We start from the raw sequence: 19,291 nt of genomic DNA, 5'->3' as shown, positions 1-19,291 counted from the left end.
AAAGACGTTTAATAGGACACTTATGTTTTTGTTTTCACAGAAGCGCCGTCGTCGGTACAGAAGTCAGGCACAGTCGAAGGCGTTTCTCTGGGCCACATAGAGAAGGGAGCGCCACAAAGGGCACGCCTCACTAGTGCAAATAAAAGAATGTTGAATCTCCTCAGGAAAGCAAAGGTTCAACTTATTAAAATCGACCAGCAGAAACAACTCAAGTCTTCTGGGGTAAGGTTAAAAATCACAAATAAAATGTCTAGCATAAAGAAATGGTCTATATTTGTGCATTTAAACAAAATTACAATTCAATCAAAAAGTTAATTTATTTCAGTAATCGAGCTTTAAAATCGAAACTCGTATAGATTCACTACATTGATATATTTCAATCGTTTATTTCTGTTGATTATTTTTTATGTGTGGAAGTTCAAAATTCACTGCCTATTCAATCTCGAAATGTTTGAAATTTGCTTTTATCATTTTCCATGTCTGGAAAAATCAAGCATTATTTTTTCCATACAAAATTTTCCTTTTTTGTCCCCCATTGGACAAGTCTAATTATGCTTAATAAGCACTGTAGTTTTGTCTCATTGATCTGCTGTGTGTCCTTCGATTTACAAAGTATCACCTTGATTTCAAAGAGAAGCAGTGGACCACATGTTTTATGTTTAACGAGCTTAAATTAAGGTTGCTCTCTAATAGTTGTTTTTTAATTTTGGTGTTAAATGCTCTTGTTGTTCCAAAGAAATCTTGAAACTTGAATTTGGAATAGTATGGAATGGATTTTGTAGCAAACAATGTGTGAAAATTCTGATGATTATGGCTTACAGAAGATAAAAAGAAATTATTTTTAATGTCTCAGAAAATTAGAAGGTCACATAAAATAAAGAAGGAATTTTAATTAGGCATGTCAGCCTACATAAATAAGTCCATGTACTTTCAATATATACTCTCAATATTTGACTGGGCCTCGTTTTGCATGAATCACTGCATCAGTGCGGCATAGCATGGAGGTGACCAGCCTGTGGCTCTGTTGAGGTGTAATGGAAGCCCTGGTTACTTTGAAAGCTGCCTTTAGCTCATCTGCATTGTTGGGTCTGGTGCCTCTTGAAAATACTGCAGGTTCTCTATAGAGATTCAGTCAATTCACTTAAATCATGTGTCAGTGCCGTTGACGGTGCTGGAAAATAAAACCAACAACTCTATATAGTTTGTCAGTAGAGCAAAGCATTGAGTGCTCTTAAATTTCCTCCTAGACCTTTGGACTTGAGAAAACGGTGGACTAACCCCAGCAGGTGACATGAGTTTGCAAATTATTATTGAGACAGTTGTAGCCCATTGTCCTCTCTTCATACCGATTTTAGTGTTGCACTTATCTCTGTTGCGTGTGCCCTTTTATAAAACATTTTTTCACTTACATTTCCATCAGTATGCTTGACTGCAGCACTGTGTACAACCAGCTTCTTTAGCAATAACGCTTTGAGGCCTCCTAGTGGAGGATGTCAGTGACTGTCTGCTGGACAGCTGTCAAGTCATCAGTCTTCACAATTCTTCTGCAGGCTACACCATTTTTTAATGTTTTAAAATATATTTAAATTATTGGTCATTATCTAAACAAATTGCTTAGCAATTGTCAAAAAATATCAGAACCAAAACCTTGAGTTACACCAGTGTTTCTCAATTCCGGTCCTCAGGCACCCCTGCCTTGCATGTTTTAGGTATTTTCCTTCTGCCACACACCTGGATTGAATTTTGTAGGTAATTAACAGCCTTCTGCAGTTCTTGATGGCTGCAGAAGAGGCCAGGCAATCATTTGAATAAGCTGTTCTGGAATAGACATCTAAAACATGCAGAGCAGGAGCGCCTGAGGACTGGAATCGAAAAGCATTAAGTTACGTCTTTCGAATTAAAATTCTACATTTGAATTTGCCCTTGTAGGATTCAGATCTGTTTATTTCAGACTAATCCAGTTCATTTCAGTTTTGTTCAACGATACTCGCATTCAGATCCAAGACCACACAGTATGATTATTTGAAAGTACAACTACTTAATTTCATGTATTCCCACCTGTTATAGACTAATCCTGTATTCCTATTAAGAGGAGCACACAAAGCTTTGCCCCTTGTTTGAGCAGGTGTCTTGTTTCTTTATTTTATTTTTCCCGTAGCTGTTATCTGGTCCTGCTGGCTCCAGATCTCAAGAAATCGCTTTTAAAAGACAGAGGAGGAAGCAGAGGGCGCAAGTTCCTCGTCCTGAGGTTCCTGTCAAGACCGAGCAAGTTCAAGGACAAGTGAGTCCTCGAATCAATACGCCTGATAGGGACAAGCATCGATCTGTCTTAAAAGTGTCTAGTTCTATCCATTCTGTTGTTTTCTTCTCAGCCGCAGCTCATCTCCCCACTGTGCCAGGAGTTTCGCCGAGCAGGAGGTCCGCGAATTAAGCACGTGTGTCGCGCCGCCTCCGTGGTACTGGGCCAGCCCCGAGCCATGGTCACTGACGACATTCCCCGACTGAGTGCCTTGCCTCTACATGAAAGATCTGGCATCTCCCCGTCTGCTATCGCTAAAGGTTGTTATAATTATGATCGTCACCATTTTGTTTCATAGGATGCTGTCTTGATTCCTGTGAATGTAGTGTTGTAAATTTAGAAGTTAATTTCTCCTTTTTAGTTATTTTGAACAGCTTAAATTGTATGACTGAGAGTGATTACTAATTTTTGCAAAGCAATGCATGTCCATTTTATAAAATGACCACCATTATTTTGTTTAATAAAATACAAAATTTTGATATGAACTGCAAAGAAACAAACACTTTAAAGAGCTAAATTATTAGTTCCCAGAAGGCTCTTTGTCCAGAGGCTCCTTGACATGCACAGTGGCTCTTAATAGCAATGATCAAACATTATATGAAGCTTAGCACTATTTGTACATACAAATGTAACAAAAAGACCAATTTTGTTAGGTATTCCTATATGTTTTTATGCAGTATCTGCATAAAATAGACCCTAATGGTACAGGGGTGGAAAAAAACCTTTGATTTATATCGTTTTATTTCCTTTTTGTCATTAGGGTACAGACCCTAATGACAATATTTTTATATTATATATTTTTATTTTATATTTTTATTTTTATATTTTATATTTTCACAAATATAAAACATTCAAATAATGAAAATACAATAATTTTCTATTAAAAAAAAAATATTAACAGGTATTTTTAAACTTGGTAGTGTTTCTTCCGCCCTCCCCAAGTGTTTCCTTTGGGTCTCTAAGCAAATAGGTTTAGCATAACAAAAGGCAATAAATATCTTTTTAGCTTGTGAAAGGTTATGACGTCTTGATTTTTTTCTCTTGCTGCAGATATTGGGTCTCCATCAGAGTCAGACAGCCCAAGCCTGTCGGATCCAAAGGCAATAAAGACGAAAAAGGTGTCCAGTTTTGCGAAGAAGAAGGGGCTCGGGCCATTCGGGTACCGCTCTCGAAGGTGTGGCATTTGCAAAGGCTGCAACCATGAAGATGACTGTGGGAAGTGCATCAACTGCCTCGACAAACCTAAGTTTGGTGGTCCCAACACCAAGCGACAGTGTTGTGTGTAAGTTTAGCATAAATGTGTAGCTGTTGGTTTATACTGCAGTCTTCAGAAATAATTGTTTTGTTTTTCTTGCTTTTACCCCAAGGTATAAGAGGTGTGATCAGATTGAAGAGAGGAAAGCACGGAGGCTCAGCGGTAGAACGGCTCCTAAAAGTATTTTGCTGTTTTATTTTGCAAACCAAAAGATGTTTTCTTTCTTTTTTTACCATGTACTGTTTGTTGTAATGCTTGTTAATTTTGCTTTTCTGCTTGGGTAAGGTTCGTCTAAGCGGAGGCGGTCATCTCTCAGCGGGGGGTATTCAAGCAATGACGAAGGGAACGAGGGTGGCGGGGACTCACCATCTGGTCCCAACACAGACGGCCACAGTCCATCAGTAAGGAAGCAGCCAAAGCGTGTGGTGAAGCCTCGAGTCTATTTTGACCTGGTGGATTATGACTCTGATGTCGACGACAAAGCTTTATCTAGCTCTGCCTCACCAGCAAGGAGGAGGGGAGCTGGACAACGCTTCAACCAAGGTAACCTAAGATTCAGCAAACCAGGAACTTGTAATGGCTTTTAATAACAGCCACACTTGCTTTATATTGTAGTTTATTCAAATTTATTGTACATTTTCTTCTGTTATAAAGACTTTGTTTCCCTGGATGGATTCTTTGAAGACTTTTCAGATGATGAAGTCAGACACCGTAAATCCAGTTCACATCGGGTACCACAGGTTCGTCGGAAACCTGAGAAGGTGAGCAATAAGAATCCAAACTCTCAGATCGTCTCTGGACTACAGTAGGTGGCTCTTTTGGAGGCTTCATCCAGGTTAAGACTAGAACATTTGGTTTTGGAGGTTGAATCTAACTGCTAATGTGAGATGTTTAACCAGATGAGTCAATTTGGTCAAGTACAGTTCAGACTCGTGGCATGCAACAGCCAACGACTCAATAAAGTGCTTTAAAGTAACCTAATGTCATATTTCAGCAAACATGCTCACTGCTTATACATACACATGAATAATATAATATAATATAGTATAATATACATGTCTTTTGTTACTTTCTGTCATACAAAAGTCTTAAATTTGAGTTGGTGAAACCTGCAGAAACCCTGTGAGGATCATTTACACAAGAAATTGAAGTAAATTCTTCAATTTAAATTTAAAGTAGATTGGTGGCATTGTGTGCCACCAATGTTCTTCCTGTGTGAAACGTACTGAGAACAGAACATTTCTGTCAGATATGAAAGTGAAAGCAGTGTAACGAGCTAAACGCTACAGAGGTTTAAGTAAATAAGTGAATTGATCTTATTTGACTGGTTACTGCATCTTTACATTGTCCTTTCTCAGTAGATGTTTGGTGGCAAATCACCTCTTCTGTCTACTTCCTGTCTGTTTTTGTGTATATACAACCCCCAAACAAATGTAACTACAGTTTTAATCTTCAAGATGGTAAAAAAACTATGTTGGTTTTGACCTTTGTGTCCAAAATTCAGAATTTACACTAAATACAGTCCTCCAATAATCATCAACGGCATATTTGATTTTAACCATTTTTGACCTCTGTGTTAAAACCCTAATTGATAAACTGTCCCTTACAGGCTTAATTAGAGCCTGAAAGGTCTTTGGCTCTCAATGGTTGCCACTGAACTTGATTTACTTTGTTAATACAATTGTTGCCGACAAAGCAGAAGTTTCTGAATGTCTTCAACTCATATTTTCATATTTTTAAAAATGTTATTAAAAACCAGTTTTATTTAAAAAAAGGAAAAGAGAAAAAATGTTTAAGTCTTTCTTAATGTTGGCTTTCTCCCTCAGGCTCTTTCATCTCAGGTTCCCTTGGAGCAGACTCCTCCCAGTGTCCTGGCTGCCCTTGCTCACGGATTTGAACAGCGAGAAGTCGAGTCTTCTAAACCAAGTCACAAAATCAGAGTGGACTTTAAGGTTGAGACCGATTTCTTCTTGCAGTGCAGTATTAATTGCTTTTTTTTTTAAGAATAAGCTTCTCACATTTGCTGTTTTTAAGCAACTTCTATTCCACATAGGCTGTTACAGAATGTAAAAGTACAGGTACATGTTAATTGATTAAAAAAAGTAAAATGCATATATAAATTGATTAAACAGAAGGATCTATTTTAACCTTTTTATTTTTGTTAATTCTGAAGACTAAATGAAAACCATAAATTCAGTTTCATTAGAGCAGAAATAAAACTCTGTCCAAGTCTTATGGAGGATATGAACTCCATGCTTGGTTGCAGCGCTCAGCCAACCTGACAACATATAAATTGTCTGTAAAGGTTTGATCACGTGAATTTGATTTCTGACTGGTCATTGCCCTGGTCATTAATCAGGTGTTGGTGTTATTAGTGGTAGGAGCAGGTTATAAATCCTGCTGAAAAATGAAAGCTGCATCTCCAGAAAGCTTGTACAGCTGTTAAAGTTCCTGGTAGGCTGTCATGCTGACTTTGGACTTGATGAAAGGCAGTGGACCGATTCCGACAGATAATGTGGCTTCCTGAGTTATCACTGACTGGAAGCTTCACACTCGACCTCAAACAGCTTTGACTGCCTTTCTCTCTGCTCATCTGTCAGGCTGTGGGACCTTGATTTTGAAATGAAATGTAAAACTTTCTTTCTTTTTAAAAGGATTACCATTGGTGCAATGTTCCCAGTCTTCTTCAGCTTTGGTATAAAGCATGCTGAGCCATTCCTGCTTCAGGAATGGCCTAACATGTCCAGCAGGCTATAGCTTGTTAATCTACCCCAGACTCTTGAAGGAGCTTTGCTTCACAATCGTCGCAGGGCTCCAGTTATCTCTAGTGCAGATGGACCTTTTGCTACCTTACCTTTTCCTCCCAATACACTTTCCATTGCTATAGAAACAGTCTTTTTGACAACTTCTAAGTCAGCAGTTCTCCTCAAGATCATGTTGGCCATAACAAAGTTGTAACATAGAATTTCTTTATTAAAAATATTTTTTTGAACGTTATGCAGCTCAGTTCTAGAGCAGGTGCACCATACACATAGTCTAGAGTCCTCGGTACGATTCCCGGCCCCAACCCATTTTTTGCATGTCTTCCCTTTCTCTCTATTCTTCTTGTTCAGCCATGGCTGAATACAATGTAACCAAAAATTATTTTAGAAATTACTTTTTTCTTTACACTTATGTAATATTTCAATTTGCTGAAAAACTGAATGATTCTGTAGAGTATGTGTTTCAATTCCCAAATAAGATTACTGTAGTACATCACATTTTAGTAGTACTTTCATTTATTGAGATTCACCTATAACATCCAATGAGCAAGATAATGCTATTCAATTTATACCCAGTAGGGGTCAGTATTTGCTTTCAAATGACCAAATTATTGACTTCAGGACTTCTCTTGAAAACAAAATAGGAAGTATATTCTAGTCTGATAGAAACAGTTTTACATACAAATGCTTTAATTGGACTGTACCCTTAAGTAATATGTATTCCTGTTGGTCAGTGGCGAGTGCTGTACTTATAACAACTGTAATTGTTGCTGTTTATTGTCTCACCTTCAGGAGGACTGTACCTTGGAGAATGTCTGGAATATGGGCGGTTTAAGTATATTGACCTCTGCACCTGTCATGCCTCCTTACGTCTGCTTCCTTTGTGCCAGTAAAGGACAACATGAGGTGACTGCTCAGTGCTTTCTGCTCTGTTTGAATTTTACAAAGGGGAAACTGTTAGCTTCTGTGTTAGCGGATAAACATATGGCAGCTACGTTTTATGTTGACATGCTAACAGTATTGGGGAATTTCTTTTGAAGGGAGTGTACTTTGTTTATTTTTGCAGATGTTGTACTGCCAAGTATGCTGTGAACCCTTCCACCAGTTTTGCCTTGAACCCGCGGATCGCCCATCGGAGGAGAATAAGGAAAATTGGTGCTGCAGGCGCTGCAAGTTCTGCCACGTGTGTGGAGGGAAGAACAAACTCTCCAAGGTACAAATGCTTATTTAGCTGCTGAAATTCTAATGAGACCATTTTCCCATTATTTTTGTCTTCACAATGTTTTCTCAGCCTTTACTGGAGTGCGATCGATGCCAGAACTGTTACCATGCTTCCTGTTTGGGACCGAACTATCCCAAGCAAAACAAGAAGAGGAAGGCCTGGGTGTGTTTTAGGAAGTTTGTCTTGAATACTTTTAGGTTTTTCTGCTTTCCAGCTAATATGATGTTTTCTTGTAGGTTTGTACAACCTGCATCCGATGCAAAAGCTGCGGTGTGACACCAGGAAAGACTTGGGATACTGATTGGAACCATGACAAGGGCCTCTGTCCAGACTGTTCAAACCTCTTCGACCAGGGTGAGGGGGGAGTTAAGCTCTGCCAGTACATTGATTGATTATTTAACCAGCTGCTGCTTTCAGGCATAATCATTCATGTTGTTGGTTATGTGTCTTTTTTTTTTCTTTGATTCTTTCAGGTAATTACTGTCCAATCTGCTTCAAGTGTTACGAAGACAATGACTACGATAGTCAGATGATGCAGTGCGGCTCCTGTAACCACTGGGTACACGCCAAGTGTGAGGATCTAACAGGTGATTTTTATTGGATGAAATCATATTTTAGTGTTTATACTCATTTTCATAGACTGTGCCTTGCCTCAAACTATGTCATGTTTTTTAAAGCTACGACTTCAAACTACTGTATTTTACTGTGATTTTGTATGATTGACTGAGAATAATAGTGCTTGACTGTAAAGAAATTATTTTCCTTGCAAAGGAAATTTTGAAAAGGTGCCAGTATTTTGTAGAACTACTATTTGCAACAGTTAAAGCATCAGCTTCCTTGACGTATGTCTCCATAAAACTGTCGTTTTGAGACCATTTTCACATTATTAATAGAGGGATTATTTATAAACACTGCAGATGCGTGCTTGACTTAACTGCAGAAAGAGGCAGACTGGATTTTAAATCTCTCCCACATTTTTTAACATTAGCTAGCAGTGTACTACAACTGTTTAACACAGCATGATACAATAAGTTATGCTACAAAATTGACATTAGGGAATGAGATGCATTTTAATGTCCCATAAGCATTAAATGCAGGTGATTCGATAAATGACGAGAATAAATGTCCCTAACGTCGGACATTACTTTCTAGCAATGTAAAAGTAATTTGTTCACTGAAAAATCATCAGCTCTTAATGAGACATGTTCAGTTCCTCTTAATAAGACAAACGTATACATGGTGAGCAATAGGGTCACCACAATACTGTTTTCGTAAAATGTAAGTTTTTAATATATAATAGAAAACAGAATTCATATTTAGCGTGCAAGGGAAAAATAAAATAATCTTAGTTTGGTCGCAATTGGAGGGAAAACGAAAATGTAGCTGTATCCATCGAGGCAGGTGATAAACTAAGCCTTCAGAAATTAGAAATGTATTAGCCTAATCGTAAATAGTTTAGTTAGAATAATGTATTGTTGCAAGCATCCTGACGATGAGATGCACAGTAGAGTGGCTGATGACGCAACGTGACGTCGACTGGTAATCTCTCTATCAATAATGATATTATAATGCAAGTTCACTATCACAAACCAGTAAGCGTTCTTTACAAACTTAAAGTTTAACACTCGAACTGGAAGATATTTTAGATATTCAAGATAAAACGCAACGACCAAAAATAATAAATGAAATGGAAATTAAAACCACACACAGCTGTAGCTATAAATGAAATGGATTGTGAAGTCTCTGTAAACAAATTTACCCTTCAAAATATATCAATCGTCAGAATGGAAATGATCAAGCTCATTTTAATTTATCATGCATCGTGATGGGCTTAGTCAACATCCGTTTTAAAGTCATTCTGCAGTGGATTAGAAAGCTTGGTCTGGACTTTGACTAGGTTATTTTAAAATGGCAGTAGGTTAAGAATGTTAAGAGCGGTTGTGAATTTAAGGATACGTTTGCAAGATATAGAGGCGGTTTAAACTTGACCCTGATTTACTGGTAAACCCTTTCAGACGAGCTATATGAGATCCTGTCCAGCCTGCCAGAAAGCGTGGTGTACTCCTGTCGGCCGTGCAGCGTCACCCAGCCCAGCGCCTGGAGAGAGCTGCTGTACATCGAGCTCAGAGCCGGGGTGGAGAAGGTGTTGGCTTGCCTGCTCTCCTCTACTCTCACCCAGCACCTTGTCACATGCTCTCAGGTAGTGGACCAAACTTCCCCTTCTTTATTAGTGAAACGTGAGAAATAAGGGCTTTTTTTTACTTGCTTAAAATGTCTTTAAATTTAAATAGTGCTAGACTGTTTCTGTTCTGAAAAAGGGTGTTATACTTAGTAGGTGGACAGAAATGCCACTGAAACCTGTAAATGTATTTGTTCCATATGTACAACGGTTTCTGTTTCAGTGTGAAAAGTGGGTTGACCCTGACAGTGGAGTTGAGAACCAGCCGGCCTGTGACCTCAGAGCCGTCGGCAAAAAGTTTGACAAAGGCCTGTACACCACGCTAGTGAGTAGAGAAGTAATTCTTATAATTTTTTAATGTCAGCATTTAAGTAATCTGTTAAAAATGTACGGCTGTTACCTAGAATAGAAAGATCAGATTCACTTTTGAAAGTGGAGGTTCTCTTCCTCAAAGTTCATCCGGTTCTAACCGGAATCAGTAACCATGACCTATAAAAGATATTAGAATTATCTGCAGAATTGCAGAACTGATGAAAAAAACTTTTGTATATTAAAATATGCTTACACAACCATGTCAGTGTTTTACTTTTGACAGTTTTTTTTTTTTTTTTTAAAGATTTTTTGTGGTTTAGTTTTGCAAACCAAACACTATGTCATCACCTTAGGACTGCAAAGGTTTCTCTTGGCAATCTGTCCAAAAATCTTGGACTTCTTTTTTTCTGTGGAGCTTAAACCCTGAATATACTGAGTTTGGTCAAGTCAGAGGATTTTTGGAGTATTTTGCAATTTATCTTGGACTTTTCTACGATGCAAAAGGTGGCATTCTCATGGAAACAACTGCAAATATTTCTTCTGTGTTTTCTTGTGTTTTTTTGAATGAACAATGGCACAGACTCTTCTGGAAAATTGCATGGTTGTGCGTTTATAGCATAAAATTATCAGGGTAAATAAAGCTTTAGCTTCAGTGACGTTCGTTGGGTTAAAAAGATTCTTTTCAAAGGCTGTAGGTGGTTGGGAGTACTTCTAGTTTGGTGTTGATAAACACCGCTGAAATTCTCTGATTTTTATTGTTCGTCATTGGACAAAGATTTCATATTGCTGTATTTTTTATTTTAAAATGATTCTACTTTTTTATGGTTAATTATGCTTATTGGTGTGATCAGTTTTGCCAACTTCTAACATTTTGCCCATCTCCAGACAAGAGACACTTTTGTCTTATTCAGAACGCTTTGTTTTAATTTCAAATCAGAAGGAGCATCACTCATGTATAGCTGTGTTAACATTTTGTATCATTCATCATTATTGTTTGGAAATTCATCAGTTGTGTTGTTTAAACTCAAGCGTCAATGTTAGAATTTTCATTTATAGCAACTGGTATATTTTTCATAATTTCATTATACTGTAACAAACACATCCATGATATCTCCTCTATTTATTGTCTGTCCAGCATAAATTCCAGTCTGTATGCACAGTACACGAAATTCAAATAGTTGGGTTTTATGAGTAGAGGGGATACTGCAAGTTAGCTTTATCCTGTCTGAAGGACAAATTGTTATTGTGGAAGTTTACCATCTTGGTAGAGCCACAAACCATGGTGTTTGTTGTTTTGGCTGCTAAACCGAGAGTAATCAGATATACTCTGATACAATGCTGCCCGTCCCAACAAATCTGACCAGCTGGTAACCTGGTAATAGACAAACCTGGCTGTTTAGAGGTACGATTACTCACAAGCAGCTGCTCTACAACAAATATCAGCTGGAGGACTGTGTTGCTCTTATAGCGTTTCTCTGCAAGTAGTGAAGACTAAACATCTTACAAAAACCAGGTTGTGTAAACATCCCTGCCTCTCTTCACTGCCTTCTGGTAACATCTGCTGCAACACGTCTGAGATGATCCGTTTGATTGATGATAAAAAAATTATATTTTTTTAAATCACTTTTGTTTACATTTGTTTTATTTGTAATTTGATTTTCAGGTGACTATGACTAATAACTTCAACATCTCACTTGTAGTTTTGTTTTTTTCCCATGTTGAACATAGAGGAAGAAGAAGTGTATCTAGCCGAGTCATATTATAAAAATGCAGTTGTGCAAACATCATATGATGATTATTTACTCATCATATGATGATAATAAATAATCATACAATTTATAATCATATGATTAGAAATGGCATCCTAATCTCTGTGTTGGCTGCTAGTCAGCATTTTTTAGATCCTCACATCCCTTTAACCCTAAAAGACTTTCTGCTGTTGAGCTTATGGAAAACACATCCTAAGTTGTTTTTTTAATTTATGTACCCACTCTGACGCATGACAATCCAGTTCAAATGTGATATTACAGATTTTATAATAAAACAGATTTAGATTTATTCATATGTCAAATGATCTGTAAAATAGTCCTTTGACTTCCTGAAGAGCCTGAAGCCACAATCTGAATAATTGTTTTGTTTGGTGATTTATGCAACAGACAGACAATATAGCCTATGTTCATTGTTTTCTTTTCAAATGTTCTGAATGTTAAGAATTTTCATGCGTGCATAAACTATAAATGGTAACATTTGTGGCTAATTGAATCCTGGTGTTGTTGTCTTGAATAGAAAATGTTCCATGAAGATGTGGTTCAGGTAATACGAAAAAGGCTGGAGCAAGAAGACCATCTCCCAGAGGAGCAAAGACCCACAGCCCTGGCACGCTCTTACTACCTAAAGGTACTCCAAGTTGCAGAGTTCACTTCAGTTTCCTTTAGTCGTGCACAGACGGGAATTTGTTTTGCACTTATGTGTAAAAATGGAAATGAAAATTGTATTTCTTTTTAGCTCCTTGAAGAGGTATTTAACTGGTTTAACAGCCAAGACCCAAAGTTGTGGAACCTTTCTACCAAAGATGCACCAGCGTGAGTAATGATTATATATTTTTTGTCATAAATTGGTACTTTAAAATGAGACTTACTGTCTTCAGTTTTCCGGTATTTGTGTCTGCTCATTTCAGTATTTTCATGGCTGCAAGTTGAATTTGAAATGTTTTTGTTCTCTGTTTAGAGGGATGCTGTCGACAGCTGTTCACCCTCCCACGACAGAGCATGTTTATGCCCAGTGGCAGGAGAGGAAGGAGTCTAGGCCTCCGCTGGGCCTCCTTCAGGATGACAACGGACAGCAAAGCTTGGACATAAAGGAGGAGGAAGCAGCTACCCCCATGTCGGGGGACTCGGCGAGCCAAAACCACTTCAAAAATAGCCGAGCAGCCAAATTTAAAGGCAAGTCTGTCATTCTGAGGTCATGGTGGAGGTTTTGTGAGTGTTTGGGGCTCAAAGTGGTCATATTTGTGGTTTTCATAGGGAAAAGAGGTAGACTTTCCAAAGCTGACTTGGACACAGGGTGGTCTAAAGACGATGAAAGACAGTGCTCTCTGTGCCAAAAATATGGAGACCTCAAACCCAATGTAAGAAATGCAGTACTTTGCATCATTGTTTTTTATAGCTGCTCTGGCTGTGTTACCAGGTAACTTAGTGCTCTATGTTTGTATACCTGTAGGAAGCTGGCAGGCTGCTCTACCTGGGCCAGAATGAGTGGGCCCATGTCAACTGCTGTTTATGGTCTGCTGAGGTATTTGAAGAAGATAACGGCTCTCTGCTGCATGTGCACAGCGCTGTGACAAGGGGCCGATTGATGGTCAGTAAACGGATTTGTACATTTCCAAATGTACTGAAGCAAAATAAATAGAAATGTGTGTGTATATGCAGACCAGAAAACGGATATATTTATTTGTAGGAAAGTTTTAGCTGTTCGCAGTTCTTGGCTCAGCTTTATGTTTTGTTCTTCCTCTCCATCTTTCCTAATATCATCAGCGGTGTGAGCGCTGTAATCAGACTGGTGCCACAGTGGGCTGCTGCCTGACATCATGTCAAAGCAACTACCATTTCATGTGTGCGCGCTCGCGGCAATGTGTGTTCCAGGATGATAAAAAGGTCTATTGCCACAAACATCGACATCTCATCACCGGCAGGGTAAGTTCCAGACCTCTCTTTGAACGTCTCCTTTTGGATGCAGCAACCATTTCGACCTGTGGTGCTAAAGCAACTTTCTTCTGTTGTACAGATGATAACTGGTCAAGAGTTTGAAGTAAACCGCAGAGTCTATGTGGATTTTGAAGGGATCAGCCTTCGTAGAAAGTTCCTGACTGGATTAGAACCCGAACTGATCAATGTGATGATTGGTAAATAGTTCTATTTTTATCTGATCTTATTGCTCTCCTTATGTTATTTGGCTATGTTGTGCCAATTTGGCCTAATAATTGATATTTCTTTTGTTTCTTTGCAGGTTCTCTGCAGATTGACAAGTTGGGTATGCTGTCTGAACTGTCTGCTAACAAAGGCAAACTGTTTCCTGTCAGTTTTCAGTAAGTTGCAATTTACCTTTTGAACTTTTAAGTGTATCTGAAAAGCAAATTTGCTGCAAAAATATGTAAATTAAAATAAATTGGTGAATAAATCAAATAAACGCATATAGAGGTACAGTTCAAGAAATCAAAACATGATATAAACAATTGATTTCATTTATATAATCCACTGAAACTTGTTTTATGTAGATTCATTACACAAGCATAATGATATATTTAAAGCTTTTATTGCTCATAATTTGCAGTTTGACATAACAGCGAAAATCTAAAATTCAGCCTCTGAAAATTTAATGACAGGACTATGGTGTCCAGCTTATATATGGTTATTTCTTAATAATTTTACCTTTTGTATTTAAAAAACCATTAACATTGCACTATGTGGTATAATTGTTTTCAGCACAATCTGAACTGTGTGTATTTGTTTCATGGGGATATACTGTTATTGCACGTTGAGTCTTCAGTCACGTAAAACCATAAAATTCGAGTTGGAAAAAGGTTAAAGAATCCACAAACGTGTCACAAGACACCAAAACACTGAGCTTACATAACTTCTAGGTCTGTCTGTATGCCCCAGCCCCTCTATCAATTTCAAAAACTTATGATTTGGTCTCCGACTGTGAGTCTCCCTCCTCCTCTTCCAGCTCAAAAAAAGAGCTTCCCTGCCTGCTGCATATCCATTTTTTCCATCATCCTTGCATACATAACTAATTTATGAATTAATTTTGTTAAAATGGTGCAATAACTTTAGAACATCTGTTTATTTTACAGGTGTTCCAGGTGGTACTGGAGTACATTGAACCCTCTACGACGGTGCAGATACACGTGTAAAATTCGGGAAGTCCGGCCTATCGTCCCAGAGAAGCCTGTTGAAGAAATGCCTGACCAAGGAGACAACCACACTATTGCTCACAGTCCACGTCAGCTACCTGGTATGTGATGTAGCGATGAAAAAGTGTTTTCCAAAGCAGAATAGAAACTTAATTTCTTCTGCAGACCCTCAATGGGAAAATTCAGCTGGAAAACAGAAGCATGCAGATACGTTTAAAGATAGCAGTGGCAAATAAAAAACAAACTCTACAGTAATGTCAAATGTGTAATGTAGGAAAAAATATGCAGTTGTCCTAAGAAATGTGGAAAATTGTGCAAATAATAGCAGGATTGTAGATGCTTAGATGGTCTCAAATGTTTGGTATGAATCTTCAGAGTGTGCAGCCCAGGAGGTTGAGGAAACAGAAGCCCACCCCCCTGCAGAGGAGTCTCTTGTTCCAGGTCTTCCCACAAAATCTGATCAGGGTACAAAGCCAAAAGTTCCAAATCATCCCCTTCATCGGAGGCCAGCTGGAGGTTTGTCCCGTCCTCTGCCAAGCCCAGGTCTGTTCATTTTTCAAAGGTCACATGTAAATGTTTGTAAACGACCCACAAAAATTAATAGTCCAATGCTGTCTTCTTTCTGTTTAGGTGTAATCCAGGCAAAACCTCACCACATCCTGACCATTAGTGATCTGGAAGAGACACGAAGAGCTCGCCGTCACAGCCCACACTCACAGCCCCCTTCCCTAAGGAGTCATATGTCCCCCCCTCCCGTGACTTCATTAACCGGACCCATTACCCTCCGTGCTGGCAAATCTGCTCACCCCACCTCCCCCTTGTTTCCGCTTGGTGTTTCAGACAACCTAATGAACTCATCCCGCTCAGTCGGAGGTAGAAACGCTCCCTCGGTCCGCTCCACTTCGTTCTTCCCTCAGTCTCACTGGCAGGACAGCACAGCCTCCACGCAGCAGTTACCCAGAAACCGCCTGTCGTTTGATCTGAGTGGTTCAGACTCGGTCGAGGTGCCGCACAACTTTTTAGCTTCACCGGAGCCTGAGGATGTCTCTCCAACCAACGGTGCTTCGCCCCACGGAGACTTAGACAAGAACGACGACCAGTTCCCCTTCGGCTCCTTTCACCGAGATTCCAGTATGAGTCTGGGTGAAGAGATGCGGACAGAACTCGAGATTGAAGAAACGCTTCTGAACGAAGGAGTGGCTATGAACTGCGGGGGGCAGATAGTGGTTGAAGGTGACGATTCGGAGCAGTTCTGGGGAAGAACCAAAGAAGTACATAAGAGGAAACCCCTCGTTCCAAATCTTCCACGTTCTGCTGCCTCAGCAAAGGAAGACCTGGGAAGCACCTCTTCGGATGAAGATATGGAGCACTATTTAAACTTCTCACGAACTGTAGTCAGCTGCCCGGTATCCAAAGATCGATCCAAGTCTCCTTCCTCTTCTTCCTCTACCCGGCCCTTGGCTCAGCTGGATGGGATAGATGATGGTACTGAGAGTGATGCGAGTGTAGCAGCTACTGATGATGCCCAGAAAGTCGATGGGCCCAGGAAAAATCAGATACCAGGAAAAACCCATAACAGTAAAAGTCCTCCTAAAATTATAAACAGCTCAAGATTAGCTAATCTGTCATTTGATAATAAGCCATCAGAACCTTCAGTTGCCAGAAAAAGTACGACTGATAATCCCACCCCATGTCCACCACTGTCCTGTGACACCACAACCACTCCTTCAGTAGATCGGGAATCTATACTTTCTTCTCCAGTTGTTGAGTCTCTTCCAAACTTACTCACTAAGGTGCCTGAGACGTCATATTCAGAGGAGTTGTCTGGTTCCAGTCTAAGTTTTGCCTCTGAAGCGCCTCTTCTACTTGAGAAATGCGAGGGCAGCTCAAGTTTTACTGAACTACTTCCGGTTTTGCAAGAAACTGAAAATAAAGGGCCTGAAACCTCTAAAGTCCAGAACTCTGAGTCTGAAGGTCCCAACTTGGCTTCTTCAACTGAGGGCTCTACTGTTTTGATAAACCACATAGCACCTAATCTGCTGGATTCAGCCGAGAATAACCAGAGCTCCGTGTTAGGCCTCCTCCAGCCCTCCCCGTTTTTGTCTACAGATGCTCAAAACCCCTCTCAATGTCTTGTAGATTCTCTTGAGGTGTATTCTTGTTTACCGGATTTCAGTCAACCTCCTCTGACCAGTATTACACTTCAGCCTGTGACGGTACCTCAAGAATCCCCTAGCTTCTCTTGCATGGAACCTTTGTCCGCTAAGCTAACAACCCTCACTCCTGTAGAAGCTATTAGCCAAATGCAGCTAAACGACCCTCAGAATGACCCAAGACTACCAGTCGCATTAGGGGCTGGCTCCCCAACTGAAACCTGTGCAGCTCTGTTTTCCACTCAAACACAGCCGTTCAGTTCTGTAAGCGCTGTTTCTTCCTCTGGTTCTGTATCGACTCTTCCCGGGCTGCAGAGTTCAGCCGCCACGCTGCCGCTGCAGACCACCTCTGCTCCTGTAGTCCTAAACGGTTTCAGCTCCTCCACTGTGCAGAAGGAAGCCACGCCCAGTCACACCATCTCCATCAACTTCTCCACTCCAAGGCCAGCCATTGAACCCCACCAGCAGGTGTTGCCCCAGGCGTTACCGGGCCACGCCATCCTCACAGTGAAGGAGGTAGGCGGTCCGAATGTCGATCCCACTCCTCATGTGCTGCTGGTCAACCGCCTCGGGCAGATCTTTGTAAAGAACCCCGAGAGCAACACCTTCCAGCTGCCCACCCCTCACTCCCCATCCTTTAACTGTGTCACCCAGATCGCCAGCCTTTTGCAGAGCAACGCTCTTTCAGCCACTCTGGCCGCAGCTGGGAGCATGACGGCTCCGCCAGCCGCCGCCAGCGTGACGTCAGTTCCTGCTCCCTCCACACCTGCAGCTCAGAACCCAGCCACCGTTACACAGCTGCTTGCTCACAACACCAACGGTCCCGTGGCCTCTACAAATTTGAAAAAGTCCAGAAAAAACACAAAAACTCCAAAAGACGAAACGGTCTCGGAGCTGAAAAAACCAAAGAAGAAGAAAGAGTCAGGCTCATCCAGAAAATCCAAGTCCTCCAAGGCTGTGGGACAGCCTGCCTTGTCCACTGAAAACGTCCCGATGAGTCCGGCCGAGAGTGCCCAGGCCATCATCAACCAAGCGATGGCGAGTAACTACACCCCCAAGTGGAGCGGGCTCCGGACAATGAGTCCATCATCGCTGGTTTTACCTCCCGGCCTTCTAATTGAACCTGAGCCTCCGGTGTCGCCACGTTCTCCCTCACCACCAGCCCCACCACTGCCACCGCCGCCCCCACCACCGGTGCCTCGCCCTCGTTCTCACGTTCGCATGAAGAGAGTGTCTTCGCTCTCGGACCGCATCGTCACAAAGAAGTGTAAAGTTGACTTCTTGCCACCTGAGAGCATCAGTGAAGAGGAGGAGCCCAGGAAGCCTGCTTTTCCAAGCGCGTCCAGCAGAGCCTCGGGGGTCCGCATCAAAACCCCAACGGTAAAGGGGGTCCTGAACGTGGATGAGCTGAAGATCGAGCATATGAGTGATTCTGATAGCTCAGGGTGAGTTTTTATTCAGTGACACTGAAACCTTGAATTCTAGCTGTTTTTGTTTTGTTTTTTAAAAAAAAATAATTTTCTTGTTCTTTTTTTTTGCAATGAAAAAGCTAGTCAGTAATTATAAAGAGGGTTTAATTATTGCTCCGTTTGTTATTCAGAAGGGAAACAATGTTTTTCTATTGGGAGCAAATGTTTCGGTTGAATGAAAATAATTTTAAATGTTAATCCGCCCAGAAGGTATGACTAATTTTGGGTTTAACTTTAGCTATTAAAGGAAGAAATAATAAATAGAAAATAACAGAACATTTTGTCCAAAGAACATTTGCCAAGAGATTTTATTAGGCTTGCTCAATTTGACAAACTTGATTTAAGTACACTTAACATTTAGTAAGTCAATATGTTAGACTTGAATTACATGTTCTCAGCCTGTTTTAACAAGCTGTTTTTTTTGTTTTTTTTTATCACTCTGAATGTTATTCAGCGTTAAGATTTCAGCATATTCAGCTCTGGAGATAAATTAAAGGCAGCACCTTTTAGTTTCACTAGTTTTCCACTTATATGTTTATCTTTCTGTAAAATGTTAATTTAACTCTATAAGCAACAAACTATTTCATTAATTAACATTGATTTGCAGAAAAAGGCAAATGGATAAAATGAATAGTGTTTTCATTTTTTAGCAATATTTTGGGATGGGTTAGAGTTATCCCCAATCGATATCTAGAATATGTAGATGTTTGATGCGATGGTGTATTTTT

The 19,291-nt window shown here is 40.1% G+C and overlaps 1 protein-coding gene across 6 annotated transcripts in view; it reads left to right on the top strand.

The window, feature by feature from the left end:
- The window catches only part of kmt2bb (lysine (K)-specific methyltransferase 2Bb), a 32,383-nt gene that overhangs the window by 6,569 nt on the left and 6,523 nt on the right, over window positions 1-19,291 (top strand). For 4 of the 6 annotated variants that reach the window (XM_032554192.1, XM_032554222.1, XM_032554215.1 and 1 more), the window contains 26 exons: window positions 41-222; window positions 2,159-2,281; window positions 2,373-2,559; window positions 3,350-3,581; window positions 3,667-3,734; window positions 3,840-4,097; window positions 4,209-4,315; window positions 5,381-5,506; window positions 7,109-7,222; window positions 7,383-7,529; window positions 7,608-7,700; window positions 7,775-7,892; window positions 8,012-8,125; window positions 9,554-9,738; window positions 9,941-10,042; window positions 12,316-12,426; window positions 12,535-12,611; window positions 12,757-12,971; window positions 13,053-13,156; window positions 13,249-13,386; window positions 13,563-13,721; window positions 13,813-13,930; window positions 14,035-14,113; window positions 14,882-15,042; window positions 15,317-15,484; window positions 15,572-18,539. In XM_032554192.1, coding sequence (XP_032410083.1) covers window positions 41-222; window positions 2,159-2,281; window positions 2,373-2,559; window positions 3,350-3,581; window positions 3,667-3,734; window positions 3,840-4,097; window positions 4,209-4,315; window positions 5,381-5,506; window positions 7,109-7,222; window positions 7,383-7,529; window positions 7,608-7,700; window positions 7,775-7,892; window positions 8,012-8,125; window positions 9,554-9,738; window positions 9,941-10,042; window positions 12,316-12,426; window positions 12,535-12,611; window positions 12,757-12,971; window positions 13,053-13,156; window positions 13,249-13,386; window positions 13,563-13,721; window positions 13,813-13,930; window positions 14,035-14,113; window positions 14,882-15,042; window positions 15,317-15,484; window positions 15,572-18,539 — 6,454 coding nt within the window. The remainder of the gene's footprint in view (window positions 1-40; window positions 223-2,158; window positions 2,282-2,372; window positions 2,560-3,349; window positions 3,582-3,666; window positions 3,735-3,839; window positions 4,098-4,208; window positions 4,316-5,380; window positions 5,507-7,108; window positions 7,223-7,382; window positions 7,530-7,607; window positions 7,701-7,774; window positions 7,893-8,011; window positions 8,126-9,553; window positions 9,739-9,940; window positions 10,043-12,315; window positions 12,427-12,534; window positions 12,612-12,756; window positions 12,972-13,052; window positions 13,157-13,248; window positions 13,387-13,562; window positions 13,722-13,812; window positions 13,931-14,034; window positions 14,114-14,881; window positions 15,043-15,316; window positions 15,485-15,571; window positions 18,540-19,291) is intronic. The other 2 variants (XM_032554200.1, XM_032554207.1) reach the window with 2 other exon arrangements.

The sequence above is a fragment of the Xiphophorus hellerii genome, chromosome 3, assembly GCF_003331165.1.
Source record: "Xiphophorus hellerii strain 12219 chromosome 3, Xiphophorus_hellerii-4.1, whole genome shotgun sequence".
Classification (NCBI taxonomy): domain Eukaryota; kingdom Metazoa; phylum Chordata; class Actinopteri; order Cyprinodontiformes; family Poeciliidae; genus Xiphophorus; species Xiphophorus hellerii.
Note: the sequence above shows the minus strand (reverse complement) of the source record. Positions and strands in the feature narration are given on the sequence as shown.